At 38.9% G+C, this 17,348-nt stretch overlaps 1 protein-coding gene across 1 annotated transcript in view; it reads right to left on the bottom strand.

Annotated features, from left to right (window-relative positions):
• PRORP (protein only RNase P catalytic subunit) overlaps positions 1-17,170 on the bottom strand; it is a 138,247-nt gene extending 121,077 nt beyond the window's left edge. The window contains exons 1-3 of the mRNA XM_026513588.4: positions 16,075-17,170; positions 14,127-14,174; positions 13,513-13,645 (exon numbers count right to left, since the gene is read on the bottom strand). Of these exons, the coding sequence (XP_026369373.2) occupies positions 13,513-13,645; positions 14,127-14,174; positions 16,075-17,063 (1,170 nt within the window). The 5' untranslated portion in view covers positions 17,064-17,170. The remainder of the gene's footprint in view (positions 1-13,512; positions 13,646-14,126; positions 14,175-16,074) is intronic.
• Between the last annotated feature and the right edge of the window lie 178 nt (positions 17,171-17,348).

Below are 17,348 nucleotides of genomic sequence, written 5' to 3'. Positions count from 1 at the left end.
AATTTCACGTAAACAAAAACTCTCAGGAGTCCTTAATTTTAAGAATGTAAAAGGGTCTGGGGGCACCTGGCTGGCTCAGTCAGTGGAGCATGTGACTCTTTGTCTGGGGGTTGCAAGTTCAAGCCCCACATTGGGTGTAGAGATGTTTGCTGTTCTCAAGTACTTCTTAGTCATTAAGAAAAATCACTCTACAAAGGAGTATTTTTTAAGGTAAGAGAAACAAGTGAAGTGAATTTATAATTTGCAGGACAAATGATTAAGATCAGATTTGCTTCACAATAATCTGAGGGGCAAGGGCAGAACAGGTGGCGGTATTAATGAAGTAAGAATGGCCACGAGTTAATAATCATTGAGCTATAAGTTCCTTATACTGGTCTCTTTCCTTTTACATATGTTTGAAATTTTCCCTAATAAAAAGATTAAAGAAAGAATTGAACTGATACTCTAACAGTTGAATTAAAAAAAAAAAACCTGAGTGTAATGTAATATTGCTCAGAATGAAGGAAAATAAGTGGGAAAATCTTATTAATATTAAACTAACAGTATCAACATAGCTCCAAATGCACTTTTTGAGAACTAATGTTCTTTCAATTAGTTTCACAAAGTTAAATCAGTAGGACAAGCATACTATTTGGAGTTCTGCTTTGTTCACTTAAAATTCACAAATACAGCTCCCATCTTTATCTACTATCACGAACCAGACTTCGAAATGGCATACATATCTTTCAGTTTAATAATAAAAGCAGCTAACCAAATCCTTTAACCTGATGGATGGAGCTAGAAAACCCAGAATAATTTTTACATGTTACACTATTGCCATCTGCTGGCTGTGATGTCTAAATACAGTAAACAAAGGTTTAAAGCAGAAAAATTGACCAACGATGATGGAGGTTTTCTCCCAAAATTCTCCTGTAGAAAAGAAGCTGCCATACATACATTAGGACTCTTCAAAACCTCACATTAGACAAGATGGGATGCGTTCAGGGTGGTATAGTCATAGACCAAAACCTCACGTTAGAAGCAGTGGTTCTCAACCCTGGGCTGCATTCTAAAATCACTTGGGAGCTTTTGAAAATCCTGATGTCTGGGCCCCCAAACCAGAACAATTAAATAAGAATCTTTATTTTATAAAAATGAAAGGCAAGCCACAGACTGAGAGAAGATATTTGCAGAAGACATATCTGACACAGGAGTTGTATCTAAAATACATTAACTGCTACAACTAAATAATAAGAAAGCAACCCAATTTTTTTTAAAGATTTTATTTTTTAAGTAATCTCTACACCCAACACGGGGCTCAAACCCACAACTCCGAGATTGAGAGCTGCACACCCCACCGACAGGCCAGCCGGGCAACCCGAAAGCAACCCAATTTTAACAATGGGCAAAAGATCTTAACAGGCATGTCACCAAAGAAGATATATAGATGGCAATTAAGCACATAAAAAGATGTTTGACATCATCTGTCATTAGGAAAATGTGAATTAAGACCACAATGGAATACTACTGCAAATCCATTAGAGTGGCTAAGGCAGAGACTGACCATAATAAGTGCTGACCAGGATGTGGAGCAACTGTAATATTCCTATAGCGCTGGTAGAAATGTAAAATGAGACACCACTTTAGAAAATGGTTTTGGCAGTTTCTTAAAAGCTACACACACACCAACCATAAGACCCAGTCACTCTACTGCTAGATACATACCCAGGAGAAAGAAAATTGTAGTAGATTAGTATCCCTTCTGAAATTCATGTCCACCCAAAATGTGGCCTTATCTGGATGCAGATGTAATTAGCTAAGATGAGACTGTACTGGAATAAGGAGGGCCCTAAATCCAATGACTCATGTGCTCATAGGAAGAGACGGCATACAGAGAAGAAGTGGCAGAGAGTGAAGAAATATGGCTAAAAGCCAAGAAAAACCAAGGATTACCTGAAGTGAGGCTAGGAAAAGAAAGACTCTTTCCTAGAGCCTTCAAAAGGAGCATGGCCAAGCCAATACCTTGATTTTGGACTATTAGCCTTCAGAACTATGAGAGAACAGATGTCTGTTGTTTAAGCCACCAGTTCATAGCAATTTGTTACAGCATCCCTACTAAACAAAGACTTCCACAAGAATGTTCTTATTAACTGTATTTTTAATAGACCCAAACTGTAAATAATCCAAATGTCCATCAATAGGTGAATGAATTTACAAGTTGTGGTATATGCACCCAATGGACTGTTATTCGGGACTAAAAATGACTGAGACACAAAACATGGATGAAATTTCAAAATTATTGTACTGAATATAAAAAAACAGACAAAAACACTATATATGGTATGATTCTATGGTGTTTACCTGGGGTTGGGCAGGGGAGGCAAGAGTGAGGTACAGGAGTCATTACAAAGCGGCATAAAGAAACTTTTGGAGGTGACAGATATATTCATTATACTGACTGTGGTGACAGCTTCACAGGGGTATGTATGTATCAAAACTTATCAAGTTGAAGAGAAAACGGTGGAGATGGAAGCGCCAAGAATCTGTCTCTCCCACCTAAACAACAATTACACTGACAGGAACTGTCTGATGTAACTATTTTGGAACTCTGGAATCTGTTGAAGGCTTGCAACTTGCAGGGGAGGCCTTGGATGAGAAACTGTCATTAATTTTGTTCAATTTTAGCTCCTAGTGCAGCAGCAGTTACCCATTCCTCACCCCAAGCCAAATGGCAGGCAACTGCCATGTTCCTAGAGCAGCTTGAATACCTGTTATGGGAGCCAGGGTGGACAAAAAGGATCCCTCCTCCAACTATTGGGGATCTATGCTCTGCTGATTGCTGCTTTTGATCAGAGGTTCACACAACAAAGCATTCTCACAAAGAAAAAGAAACTCCGAATACACCTATACGTAGTAAGAAGATAGAATCAGTAAAAAAATCTCCCAACGACGACAAAAGCCCTGGACCTGATGGTTCACTGGTGAATTCTACTGAACATTTAAAGAATTAATGCCAATCCTTCTCAAACTTTTCCAAAAAATTGAAGAGACTACTTCCCAACTCATTCTTTGAGGCCAGTGTTACACTGATACCGAAGCCAGAGAAAGAGACTACAACCATAGACCAAGATCCTCTATGAACATTGATGCAAAAATCCTCAACAAAATACTAGCAAGCAAAATCCAGCAGTATATTAAAAGGATTACACACCATATGATGAAGTGGGATGTATTTCTGGAATGCATGGATGGTTCAATGTATAAAAATCAATCAGTGTAATAGGCCACATCAACAGAATGAAGGGGGGAAAAAAACACATGACCATCTCAATTGAATGCAGAAAAAGCATTTGATAAAACCCCCTTTTCATAATTAAAACCCCCTTTTCATTAAAAAAAAAAACAAACTAGAAATAGAGGGAAACTATCTCAATGTAAAAGCTACATATGAAAAACCCACAGCAAACATCATACTCAATGGTGAAAGACTGAAAGCTTTTCCTCTAAGATTAGGACCAAGGCAAGGATGCTTGCTTTCACCACTTCTACTTAAATATATACTGGAAGTTCTAGCCAGATCAATTTAAGCAAGCAAAAGAAATAAAAAGCACCCAAGTTGGAAAGGAAGATGTAAAATTATCTTTGTTTGCAGATGATTTGATCATATATCCAGAAAATCCTAAAGATTCCATACCAAAAAAAGCAAAGTAGCAAGTACAAAGCAAGTTACAAAGTCAACATACAAAAATTGGTTACATTTCTACTAACAATGAACAATCTAAAAAATAAATGACAAAAACAATTCTATTTACAACAGTATCAAAGATAATGAAATACTTAGGAAGTAACTTAACCAGGGAGGTAAAAAACATTACAAAGAAAACTACAAAAGATTGTTGAAAGAAATTAAAGACATAAATAAATGGAAACACATCCCATATTCATGGATAGAAAGACTTAATATTGTTAAAACATCAAAACTACCCAAAGTAATCTACAAGTTCAATACAATCCCTATCAAAATCCAAGTGATATTTTTTGCAGAAATAGAAGAACTCATCCTAAAATTGATATGGAATCTCAAGGGACCCTGAATAACCAAAATAATCTTTAAAAAGAACAAAACTCACACTAACTGATTTTAAAACTTATTACAAAGCTACAGTAATCAAAACAGTGGAGTACTAGGGTAACCTGGGTGGCTCAGTCGGTTAAGCATCCAACTCTCAATTTTGGCTCAGGTTATGATCTTGGGATCCTGAGATCCAGCCCCACGTCAGGGTCCACACTCAGCATAGAGTCTGCTTGTCCCTCTCCCTGTGCTCTTTTCCCTGCTTGAGCTCCCTCTCTCCCTCTCTCCCCCCACCGTCTTAAATAAATAAAATCCTAAACAAACAAACAAAAAACAGTGTAGTACTGGCATAAAAACAGACATATGGACAAATGGAATAGACACAAACCCAAACCATCTCATGTATGGTCAAATGATTTCTGACAAGGGTGCCAAGACCATTCAATGGGGAAAGGACAGTCTTTTCAACAAGTGGTGCTGGGAAAACTGGATACTGACACACAAAAGAATGAAGCTGAGGTGCCTGGGTGGCTCAGTCGGTTAAGGGTCTGCCTTCGGCTCAGGTCATGATCTCAGGGTTCTGGGATCGAGTCCCCCGTTGGGCTCCCTGCTCAGCGGGGAGTCTGCTTCTCCCTCTCCCTCTGCCTCAGCTTGTCATCTCTCTCTCTCTCTCTCTCAAATAAATAAATAAAATCTTTAAAAACAACAACAACAACAACAACAACAACAGAAGAATGAAGCTGGACCCTTACCTAACACCATATACAAAGATGAACTCAAAATGAATCAAAGATCTAAATGTAAGACCTAAAAGAATAAAACTCTTAGAAGAAAACATAGAACAAAAGCTGCATGACACTGAATTTGACAATGATTTTCTTGGATATGACACCAAAGACACATGGTAACAAAAATAAACAAACCTGACTTCACAATATTTAAAAATTTTTGTACATCATAAAACACTATCAACAGAGTAAAAAGACAACCCATAGAATGGGAGAAATTATTTTTAAATCATATTATTTAATAAAAGACTAATATCCAGAATATATAGACCACCTAAAATTCAACAAAAAACAAAAACCCAATTCAAAAATGGGCAAAGGAATTGAACAGACATTTCTCCAAAGAGATACAAATGGCCAATAAGCACATGAAAAGATGCTTAACATCACTAACCATTAGGGAAATACAAATCAAAACTACAATGAGATACCACCTCATACCCATTAGAATAGATACGATTAAAAAAAAAAAAAAACCCAGAAAACAGTATGTGTTGGCAAGGATGTGGAGATATTGGAACCCTTATGCACTGTTGGCGTGAATGTAAAATGGTGCGGCCATTGTGAAACACAGTTCCTCCAACAATTAAAAATAGATTTAGCACATGATGCAGCAATCACACTTCCAGGTATATACCCAAAAGAATTGCAAGCAGGGTCTCTCATAAACAGCATTATTCACAAAAGCTAAAATGCATAATCAACACAAGGGTCCACTGACACTTGGATAAATAAAATATGGTATATACATACAATGGAATATTAAGCACATAAAAAGATGTTTGACATCATCTGTCATTAGGAAAATGTGAATTAAGACCACAATGGAATACTACTATAAATCCATTAGAGTGGCTAAGGCAGAGCCTGACCATAATAAGTGCTGACCAGGATGTGGAGCAACTGTAATATTCCTATAGCGCTGGTAGAAATGTAAAATGAGACACCACTTTGGAAAATGGTTTTGGCAGTTTCTTAAAAGCTATACACACACCAACCATAAGACCCAGTCACTCTACTGCTAGATACGTACCCAGGAGAAAGAAAATTGTAGTAGATTAGTATCCCTTCTGAAATTCATGTCCACCCAGAATAGCCTTAAAAAGGAAGGAATTCTGCAATATGCTACAACATAGATAAACCTTGAGGACATTATGCTAAGTGAAATAACCCAGTCAAAAAAGGCAGATACCTCCACTTATACTTGCAGTAGTCAAAATCATAAAGACAGGAAGTATTGTGGTGGTTGCCAGCAGCTGGGAAGAAGGAGAGAATGGGGAGTTATTGTCTAATAGGTAGAGTTTCAGTTTTACAAGATGAAAAGAGCTACGGGGACGGATGATGGTGATGGTTACACAACAATGTGAATGTATTTAATATCACTGAACTGTACACTTAAAACCAAAATCTACAGGGGATGGAGTCCAGGTATCATTAATTTTTAGGCAACTCCTAAATGATTCTAACCAGCAGTCAAGGTTGAAACCACTTCATCAGATGGTGCCATCTCATTTACTTTGTTTTAAACAAAAGAGTTCTAATTTGATGAAAACATATAAGCCTGAAATACTTTTTTTTGAAGATTTTACTTATTTATTTGAGAGAGGCAGAGAGAGACAGAGCATGAGTGGGGGCTGTTGGGGGGGGGGCAGAAGGAGAAGGAAAGGGAGAAGCAGACTCCCTGCTAAGCAGGGAGCCCGATGCAGGGCTCAATCCAGAACCCTGAGATCATGACCTGAGCCAAAGGCAGATGTTAAACCGACTGAGCCACCCAGGTGCCCCTAAGCCTGAAATAATTTTGATAATTCTCATTTTAGGTGCTTATGGAGGTCAGCTGACATCATACCTTTTTTTTAAGTAGACAAAGATGTGATATTTACTCCTTGGTTTGTACCTCACATTCCTAAATTACAAGCAAGATTTAGAAAGCGATATTGAAGTCCGTTCCAGCTACTTTTTCCCAGCATGAAATAATTTAAAATGCTGACACGATATAGTTTTCATACATAATGCAATGAATAGTGTCATAGACTGAACTGTGACTACCTCAGAATACATATGCTGAAGTCCTAGCCCCAAGCACTGCAGAATGTGACTGTATTTGGAGATAAAGCCTTTAAAGAAGTGATTAAGGTAAAATGAGGTCATAAGGACCGGCCTTAATCCAATTTGACTGGTGTCCTGGACACACAGAGAGACCTGGGATGTTCAAGCACAGAGGAAGTCCATATGAGGACAAAGCAAGGAGGGAGTGGTCTGCAAGTCAAGAGAGAAGCCTCAAGAGAAACCAAACCTGCCAACACCTTGATCTTGGACATCTAGCCTCCAGAACTGTGCAAAAATAAGTTTCCGTTGTTTGACCCATCCGGTTTGTGGTATTCTATTAGCAGCCCTAACAGATTAATACAAACGGTGAGCAAAAACAAAACAAAACAAGAGATGAAAAATCTTTGAGAAATGACACTCTGGAGCTGAATTTTACCCTGGGGTACATGTCAAACCCTGACAGTTGGACACTGGATCTGCCAGGGCCTGGAATGGCTCTTCCTGTAAAATCTTAGCCTCAAAGATTTCACCTGCCCTCTGACCTCAGCCTTCTAGTATTCTTTTCCTTGACTCCCACTAAACCTTTTCTTCTACCCCACACTGAGACTGCTAGCCCCTTGAACTCTCCTCGACAGTGCTCTCTGGCCTTCCCTCCTTCCCCATCTAGTCTGAGCGCCATGGCAATCATGTTAACTACTCTGTCAGAACCACCTTCCCTTGCTCCCCATCATACTGTCACACCTCACCAACAAAACCCAAACTCTGAGCTAATGTTACATTTTGTCTTCACTACTGCCATTCCAGGTGAGCCAAGCTCTGTCAGAAAAATATTAAATCATACATTCATGTAAAGTCAAGTCTATAAATTACTGATTCAAATCTCAGCATCCACCCCTTGCCACAATCCTGCCTGGAGTTAGCATCTCCACCATTCTTCTTAACAACCATTCCAAACTTTCTTCACTGTCTAGTGTTGACCAGACTCCCATCTGGTGTCTACTACACTTTCCACTTGACTCCAACCTCTCGCTGTGTACCCATTTAACACAGATGTCATTTCCCTCAAACTTCTCTCCCTCTACCTATATGTTTATATCTGCACCCATCTTCACTTATTTTTTTTAAAAGATTTTATTTATTTATTTGTCAGAGAGAACCCACACAAGCGGGGGGGGGGGGCGGCAGACAGAGGGAGAAGCAGGCTCCCTGCAAGAACCTGATGTGGGACTCGATCCCAAGACCCTGGAATCATGACCTGAGCCAAAGGCAGACGCTTAACCGACTGAGCCACCCAGGTGTCCCCCCATCTTCACTTTCTTTTCTTCACTTTCTTTTCTACAGTCTCAAATGAGGACTCTCCTTTCAAACTTCCCCCATTTGCACTCTTTTTGGCAGCCCCTCCTACTTCTGAACCTTGCTCATTAGTAATCCATTCTCTCTCCTACCTGTCCTTACTTGACATTTTTATCTTTACTGACACCCTTTCTTCATCACCTAAACATGCACAAGTCTCTCCCACATCCCTACATCCTCCCTTGATCTCTACCATCCTGCAGTCACAACTACCTCATTTCTTCTTGCTTTCATCTAAACTTCTCAAAAGTATAGTTTACACTCGATGTATGAGTCAGTGTATGACTGAAACTGCTCTTCCTGAAGTTATCAATAACTTCTTAATTACTTTGTTCTTAAGCAACCCATTCTCTCAAAGCATGCTATAGGAGTGAGGAGAAAGAAGAGGCCCTTTTCTAGTACCCACTGCTCCTCACTACATCTCCACTCCTTACCTCACACCACAGGTCAGCAAATTGTTCTGTAAAGGGCCAGACACTTAACAGTTTAGGTTTTATGAGCCACATGGTCTCTTTTCTAGGTACCCAACTCTGCAAGGCAAAAGCAGCCACATAAATGAATGAGTGTGGCTGTGTTCCAATAAAACTTTATTTATAAAAACATGGAGTGGGCTGGATTTGCTCTGCAGGCCATAGTTTGCTGACTCCTCCTCTTTATTAGCACCTTGTGTCACCCCAGGCACCTCTACATTTATCAAGAATTTGCCACCTCTGTTCTTCATCACCAGCCTAAGTAACAAAGCACATTACCTGGCACCTGGTAAGCATTCTATAAACACAGCTGCCATTAATACTATCATACGGACACTCTCAATAAATCTGTACTTGCACACCTTGCACTTTTGGCTCTGTTTCTTCATCTGCTTAACTCTCACACTCTGGACCTTGTCATCACTGCAGAGCACTCTACCTCTGGTCAAATATACACCGATCTAATACACACTGATCAAAATCTCCCGCTTGTCATTCTTACTCCACTTATGCTTGCTCTTCAACCTCAAAGAGCCTCCAATCCGCTCCTGTCTCTACTGTCTCCTAGTTCACGAGCTCCCGCCCCTCTACTTCCCATCAAGCTTGACCTCATGGTCCCTTAATCGAGCCATCCTCAACTCCTGGTTTCCAACTGCGCCAGACAAGCAAACTCCTGTACCATCCATCTATCTGCCTTCTCTATTCCTGTACCTGGACGGTCCGGGACTGCTGAGAATGTCTCACAGATCAATGCCATTACACATTCAGGCTCTCTGGCCTCAGCTGGGGCTTCAGCATCACTCGGCAATACTCTCCCCAAACCTCTCACAAATAATCCAAACTTCCAATGCTTAAAACTCTCCTCAAGGTCCCTTAGGCTTAGGCTATCATACTTTCTCTCACCTTCAAATGACCGATTTGCCTCGGGCTCTTCAGAGAAATTAAGAGGTGTGAATATATGTTCTCAACTCTTTGCTGCACCAACACACTTAACTTGTCCACTATCCTTAATTCCTTCCCGCTGGTCCCAGAAAAAGAGTTGCTTCTACTTCTATCCACCAGCAGTGTTCTAGATCCATCCCTGCCCCTTCTACCGCACCGATACCACAAAAACCAAACCCTGAACAAGCCAGTCACATCACACGACTTTCTTCGCTGCTCTTTAACCATGGACTCATTGCTTCTCCTGAGCTTCCCCATCTTCAAAATGGCGATATCCTTGCAAGGTTGTGAGGGTAACAGATCTAGTTACAGAAGTGCCTGACATATGGCAATCATTTCATAAATGGTAGCAATTATTATTATTATATTAATAGCCTGAAAGTGAAAGGCAGTGACAAGAGATGGAATACAGGATTGGAGACCTTCAGTGAGGGGGAAAGGGAAGCATACCTGGAAAGAGAAAGAGAAAATAATTTCCCTTGACCTAAAATGTTCCAATCCTTCTGTGAATATATCCAGTTGCTTTGTGAATTACAGTAATTAAATGTATGACTACTCTTTGCTATTCTCACAATAGTCCAGAGGCTGCAACTCCATTTACGCTATAACCTCTCCAAGAGGAAGATTTGCTCTGGGTTCTAAGTCTTTGCCAACAAAGAAAACTAACAAATCTTCCTTCTATTAAGCTAGAATTAAAGTGATACACATTAAAAAGGAATTATAGCAATGTTTAACCATGGAGAGGTGTCAAACAAAAGTATTCAATTTATGATTCCATCACTGGGACAGAAGCACTTCAAGGTGGGAGCCTGGGACATCCTGTGCTAGAAATAAGAGAAGTGCAAAAACTGGGGGCAAAACTGATAGGGTAGTAGAGGAAATGTCAAAAAGACACAGGAGATGGCTTGAAGGGGCTCCTAAAGGACAAATCCAGGACAATTTGAGCAACAAAAAGAATAATGATGGTGGTAACAAATTCTAACACAATTAATCAAAAAAAGAAAAAAGAAGTTCTTATGTCTAGAAAAGGTAATTTAAAAAATAAAAAGGAGCTCTAAAAAAAAAAAAAAAAAAAAAAGAGAAACCTTTTATAGAATAATACCAGTTAATAAATGTGGAAGGAGGGGCGCCTGGGTGGCACAGCGGTTAAGCGTCTGCCTTCGGCTCAGGGCGTGATCCCGGCGTTATGGGATCGAGCCCCACATCGGGCTCCTCCGCTAGGAGCCTGCTTCTTCCTCTCCCACTCCCCCTGCTTGTGTTCCCTCTTTCGCTGGCTGTCTCTATCTCTGTCGAATAAATAAATAAAATCTTTAAAAATAAATAAATAAATAAATAAATGTGGAAGGAATGAAATAACTAGAAAATCACCACTTTACAACCTCCAAAGGTAAAAATCATCTCCATGATACAAAAAACACTGGGTGAAGAGTTAACAGGATATCTGCAAGAATGACAGGACATCTGCATAGGCCTGACGTATTTTTTTTTTTTTTAAGATTTTATTTATTTATTTGACAGAGATAGAGACAGCCAGCGAGAGAGGGAACACAAGCAGGGGGAGTGGGAGAGGAAGAAGCAGGCTCCCAGTGGAAGAGCCTGATGTGGCGCTCGATCCCGGAACGCCGGGATCACGCCCTGAGCCGAAGGCAGACGCTTAACCGCTGTGCCACCCAGGCGCCCCAGGCCTGACGTATTACTCCACAGGTTAATTTTTAATTACAAAGGTTACCAAGGAAAAAGGTACCTTTACAATGGAGATATCTGGCAGTTGTCCTTGTAATCAAGTGATGGAACTTAGCATCAATAGTGAGGATAACCTGACATTATGTAGCTGCTGTGAGGCATTAAGCACCCAGCATCACCCATGCAGTGCATAGCCAAGAGCTGTTACATTGGATTAATGGAGGAAAAAACAATCAATTAGTCCACAATCTTACTGCTCAAAATGTTGTCTAAAGACCAGAATCACATCATCTGGGAACTTGTTCAAAATACAGACTCTCAGGCCCCTCTCCAGACACCTGAATCATAATTTATATTTTAACCAGATCTTCAAGTGATTCATAGGTACCAAGTTTGAGAAGCCCTGCATAAGACAAAAAACCTAGGCTTTTCAAAAAAAAAATCAATGTCATAAAAATTTAAAAAGGCAGTGCGGGAGAGGCTGTTCTCAATTTAGAGAGACATAACCATCAAAAGCAATGAGTACATCTTGATTGAATCCTGGATCAGAGTGGGAAAAGTTATAAAATACATTTCAGGGTGACAACTGGGAAAATTTGAATATGTACCTTTTATTAAATGACACTGAATTAAGGTTAAGGTTTTGAAATGTGAGGATGGTATTTAATTATAGAATTTTCTTATTCTTAGAAGATATAGGCTGAAATATTTAAGGTCATATGTCTACAACCTACTTTTAAATGGTTCACAGAAACATATATGGAGAGAAAGCATAAGTGGCATAGTAACAACTGGTTACTCAAAATGAAGAGTATGTAGGCTTCCATTGTGCTATTCTTTCATTTTTTTCTTTTTATTAAATAAATAGTTGAAAGGTGGGAAGACTATTCAACTAGTCTATAACAGAAATGGTAAGTCTTTGGTAACAAACAACATGAGTTGCATTCAACCTTGCATCTACCCTAACATCTACTTCAGCAAACACAGGTAAGTGTTCAATAGATGTTTGATGAGAGAAAGGAAATTTATCTGTTCAAATCATATTTCAGCAGGCAGAAATTCCTAAATCATTAAGAGTTGCTACAACCAGTTGGCTCTCAGGTATATAGGGAACTATATTGTCACTGGAACTTTTCACACAATGAGAGGCAATAGAGTGTGACAGCAAAGGTTTTGGGGTCACTCAGACCTAGATTTTATTAGTGAGGTGTCCTTGGGCAGATTTAATCTCCCAAAGTCTCAATCACTCTGTAAAAAAGAAATAAAATAATACCATATAGGGTGGTTATAAGGATTAAATAAGATATAAGATAACGAATATAAAGTACTTAGCATCACTTAATAAATCTTAACTCTAATTTTATCAATAAAATCAGCTAAAAGTTATTCCATACAATGAAGCTAATGTTTTTATGGACCATATTTTGACTTTATTTTGAAGATTAAAGGTCTTCATATGATCTAAGGGCATTCTGTGACAATTTTAAGTCAAGGTAAGAGGGCAGAACAGTTTTCACTTCTTGTTTTTATTTGGTACCTTGAAGAAAAAGCACTTAGCAAGATAATAAGCGACCTTTCCCCAAGGTAAAAGCATTTTAGTTCTTCAACTTAATCTCAGTAAACCAGTATAAAGTACTGAAGAATAGCAAAAGGAAGCTATTAAAAATGACTTATGGAATCAAATTCAATACTAAGAAAATCTGGAAATAATTTTGTCAAGCTCCCTTAAACTCTTTTCATTAGAAAAGTTGTGAGAAACCATGTTTTCATGGGAGTTACTGAACACAGTTTTCTGGAAGTACTTAGACAAAAAATGAGCACCTGTCTTTATGGCTTTAAGTGGACCTGTGCCTAGATAAAACAGGACTGACTCCAATAGATGGAGGATAGTCCACCCCAATTATTCTGTTAAATTCTGAAGCAGTCTCTCCTAAAGGTTGGCAACTATAGCCAGCAGGCCAAATCCAGTCCACAGTGTATTTTCATAAATATAGTTTTAATGGAACACAGCCATGCTCATTCACTTATGTACTGCATTTTGAGTTGAAAAGTTGCAACAGAGACCAGATGGCCCACAAAGCCTAAAATATTTACTATTCGGTCTTTTACAGAAAAAAATTGCCAATTCCTACTCTAGACAAGCAATCCACGAAAGGAATAAAACCTGTTCGGGACTCACCTGAGGTGTTGTCTTTTTGTACTGATCACCTCCGTCTATCACATCCCTCATGATTTTTCCTTTAAGAAATTCGTATTCTTCTGGACTCAGGTGATTAGACTCTATGGTTTTCCCACAGCCCAAACAATGACCACTGTAATTACAATAGTTTATGTTAAATGGTATCCTGGAAAAGAACTTTTTCTAAGATCAATAATCCTAGGACAAGAGGAAACTGAAGAGTAATGAAAAAAAACATTATAATCTTTGTGATCATCACATGCATCCAACTGTTTATAAACCTGATTAATAACCCACATTAGGTGTGCCAGAACACCCAAAAAAAGTAGACTGGTGGGCACCCGGATAAAGTTTTTAAAGTCATTCTCAAAACACAACCGGGTCCCAAATCTGTAGAGGAAAATATCTCTGAGGCTTCACATAAGGCTTACACGAGTTTATGGCAAAAACATTTTGAGCACTGGAAATTCTCCACATGTAAAACATGGCTTTTTTTCTTGGCTACTCTCTTAATTATCCTATCTCTAATGTATTCTTAAAAATTTTTTGATCAGTAGCAACAATACCTACTAAACCTGCATCAAGCGAGTTAAACATTAAAAATTGGCCTTTACCTTTTCTTGACTGTTGTGAACTGTCCTTTCCATTGTTCTCCAGGAACACTACAAAAAAAGATTGCAAAACCAGATCATTAGGAGGTCAGACTCCTACAGAACCAAAAGATAGGCATTTTATTTAGAAACTCAGTAGTCAAGAGCTCTGAAAGGTTCAGGATACTTTCCTAGAATGGTTTATTTAGAAGAGCAGGTGATACACTGTGATGGGGCTAAGGAGGTAATGGTACCCTACTCTGGACCTCCCTCTTCCCTTCACTTCTCTGGTCATCCAACCCTCATCTTCACATCTATATCTGCCTTCAGGGGACCCGGTAGCTGACATTAATAGTGTACCCTCTAAATCAAACTCAACTCTAACCTTCTCCATAAATCTACCAGACATTGTTTCTGCCCAAAGTAATTCCTTCCCTTATGTTATCTTCTTATGCACTACTATAAACTGTCAAGTATTACATTACCAATTAGTTTGTGAATGCCATCATAACATCTTTTATATCACCAAACACCCACAGTGCCGAGCCAAATGAAGGCATCCAAAACTACTTGATTTATTTGCTCAATCAACTTATCCTTTCCTTCCTCTTACATATACAACTATCAGCTTCTATTGATTCGATTGCCTTCTCTCCTTCCCTAGTTCTTAATGCAAGATCTCATCATCTCTCATTCAAACCTGCAATTGCCTCCAAATAGATCTCCTTATTTCCAATCTTCCATAATCTTTTTTTTATTTTTATTTTTTATTATGATATGTTAGTCACCATACAGTACATCATTAGCTTTTGATGTAGTGTTCCATGATTCATTGTTTGCGCACCTTAGTTCCAATCTTAATCCCTCTCCAACCTTTTTTTGTATCGGCAATTACCTTTCTAAAACTCTACTCCAAGGTAATAGAATAAAATCCAAAATCCTTGGCATTCAAGATTTTCACAATCTAGGCCCTCCAGTGATATTCAATAAATTTGTTAAATAAGATAATTAAGCATGGTTACTACTTCAAAGATCTATAAAGAGAATATAGAATAGCAAAGAGAAAAGCAGAAAAGGAATACGTTTTTAGGAAAAGAGCCTGAAACAAGTTAGTGGTGAAGAAATAAGTGAATAAAAGGCTAAAGCAATAAACAGGCACAGAGCAGTAACATGAATAAAAGCAAAGAGAAAGCAGAGAGCCTTGGAGAGAACAGCTGGATGATGGAAAGATCCAAAATGAACTGGAACAATGAGATTTTCCATTTTTAACTGTTGAATATCATATCTGATCAGGGTCCCCCATCAGCTCTAACCATCCAAGTTAATGAAATGCATAGATTAAACAGATACCAGTAACTAGGTTTCAGAAGAACTTCTTAAACACTAATATGACCCAAAGACAGTTCCAGTTTTCTTGCCATGAACTCCAGCCCCAAGTGCTATTTGTAAGTACATCATACTGAACACCTAGAAAAAAACAGATGATCCTTCTACGAAGAAAAAATACATGAAAATATACAAGTCGCTCGATAATTTCCCTTTTATGTGATGGAGAATAGAGTTTGCTTATACTATTACTTTTATTAAAGGGTAAGAAATGTCTTCAATTTTCTTTTATTTTTAATTTTAAAAAATTTTTTTAAGGATTTTATTTTTTTGCCAAAGAGAGAGAGCGAGAGAGCACAAGCAGGGAGAGTAGAAGGCAGAGGGAGAAGCAGGCTCCCCACTGAGCAAGGAGCCGGATGCGGGATTCGATCCCAAGACCCTGGGATCATGACCTGAGCTGAAGGCAGATGCTTAACCAAATGAGCCACCCAGGCGTCCCAAAATTTTGTCTTTAAAGGGAAACAATCTGAGAAAAGGAAAGAAGTATAATCTGAATAGAGTAATTCTCAGCGACAAGAAGAAAAGGAGGTGGCTGCTTTTAGGTAGCGGTATTAAAAACAGACATATAAAGAAAGATCAAAATTACCTCTCAAACCATGTTTTTATACTGTGTGCAAATGACTCTTCAGGATATAGATGATTATCTCTTAGATACAAAAGAATGTCAAGTAGCTTGTTTGAATATTGATCATCTTTTATGTTTTTTCCAAAATCAAAGAATGTTTTTAAAGTTTTCAACGTAGGAATAAGATCATAATCTAACAATTCCTGATACAAATTCCAAGCTAGGTTTACATCTTGATGGAGGAGGGCTCCCTCAATACAATCATTGTAGTTCCTTCTTGAAGGGACCATGACTTTTTTGATATCCTCTAACAGCAGCAAGGCCTCTTTCCATCTGTCTGAGTGGATTAATCCCTGGATGAGAAGAGTATACCCTTCAGGTTCTAATCTCTTGTATCTGGCTTTCATGATCTCATAAACATCAATAACTTCCGATGTCTGCTTATGAAAGATGCAGAGATACAAATACCTGACCAGCAAATCATAGCCTACGATACCGTTGTTTTTTGCAGCTACCCAGGATAACAGAGATTTGGCCACATCTATAGAGCTATGGGAGTGAGCCATTTGTAAAATGATCCAACTTTCAAAATTAGTCTTTCCTTTGAAATCTTCCTTGAGTTTATCCCACTCTTGTGAATTCAAAGGTTTTGTTGGGAGTTGAATAGTGTTCCTCACAGGTGGCAAGGCATGATCTTCCTTATGAGGATTCATCTGTGATCTCTTCTTAGCCGCTCCAGCTGCAAAAAGATGCGAATCAGAAGAAACTTGCTTATTACTGCCTTCATCTCCTTTTCTGAAATATCTGGCCTTGGCAATCAGCAGATTCCCTGCTTTAGTATTTTGTGCAGACACTGTTTTAAGAGAAAACCACTTCTGCTGGTTCCCGACGCCATAACAGTCTTTGAAAAAGAGAGAGAGATAAGAGTGTCCTGGGCTTAGGCCAAGGTATGGGTTGCTCTTCCAAAGCTTAGAAAAGTTTCGAATACCAGTGAAACAGAAAGTCATCATGCACTGAGATCAGCACCAGATAGAGATGTTCAAAAAGCCCCGACTTCTACAGCCCCCACTGTTCAAATATCCCTACTTCTAATTAAGGAATTGGGAGTGCGGGCGGAGAACCGAAGCACAACTTCTTAAAAGATGATTTTCAGTTTCTCAAGACAAATCAAGGATCTGCTTTTGGGGCTACTTAATACTACGAAGTCTGCTGAGTCCTCTCCATTAAACAACCATCCGGGGACATCCGACCTTGGTCGCAAGTCCCAGAACCAGGGGACAGGGCAGGAATCCTCC

Source organism: Ursus arctos, unplaced genomic scaffold (genome assembly GCF_023065955.2).
Source record: "Ursus arctos isolate Adak ecotype North America unplaced genomic scaffold, UrsArc2.0 scaffold_37, whole genome shotgun sequence".
Classification (NCBI taxonomy): domain Eukaryota; kingdom Metazoa; phylum Chordata; class Mammalia; order Carnivora; family Ursidae; genus Ursus; species Ursus arctos.
This window is presented reverse-complemented; position numbering and strand designations above follow the sequence as displayed.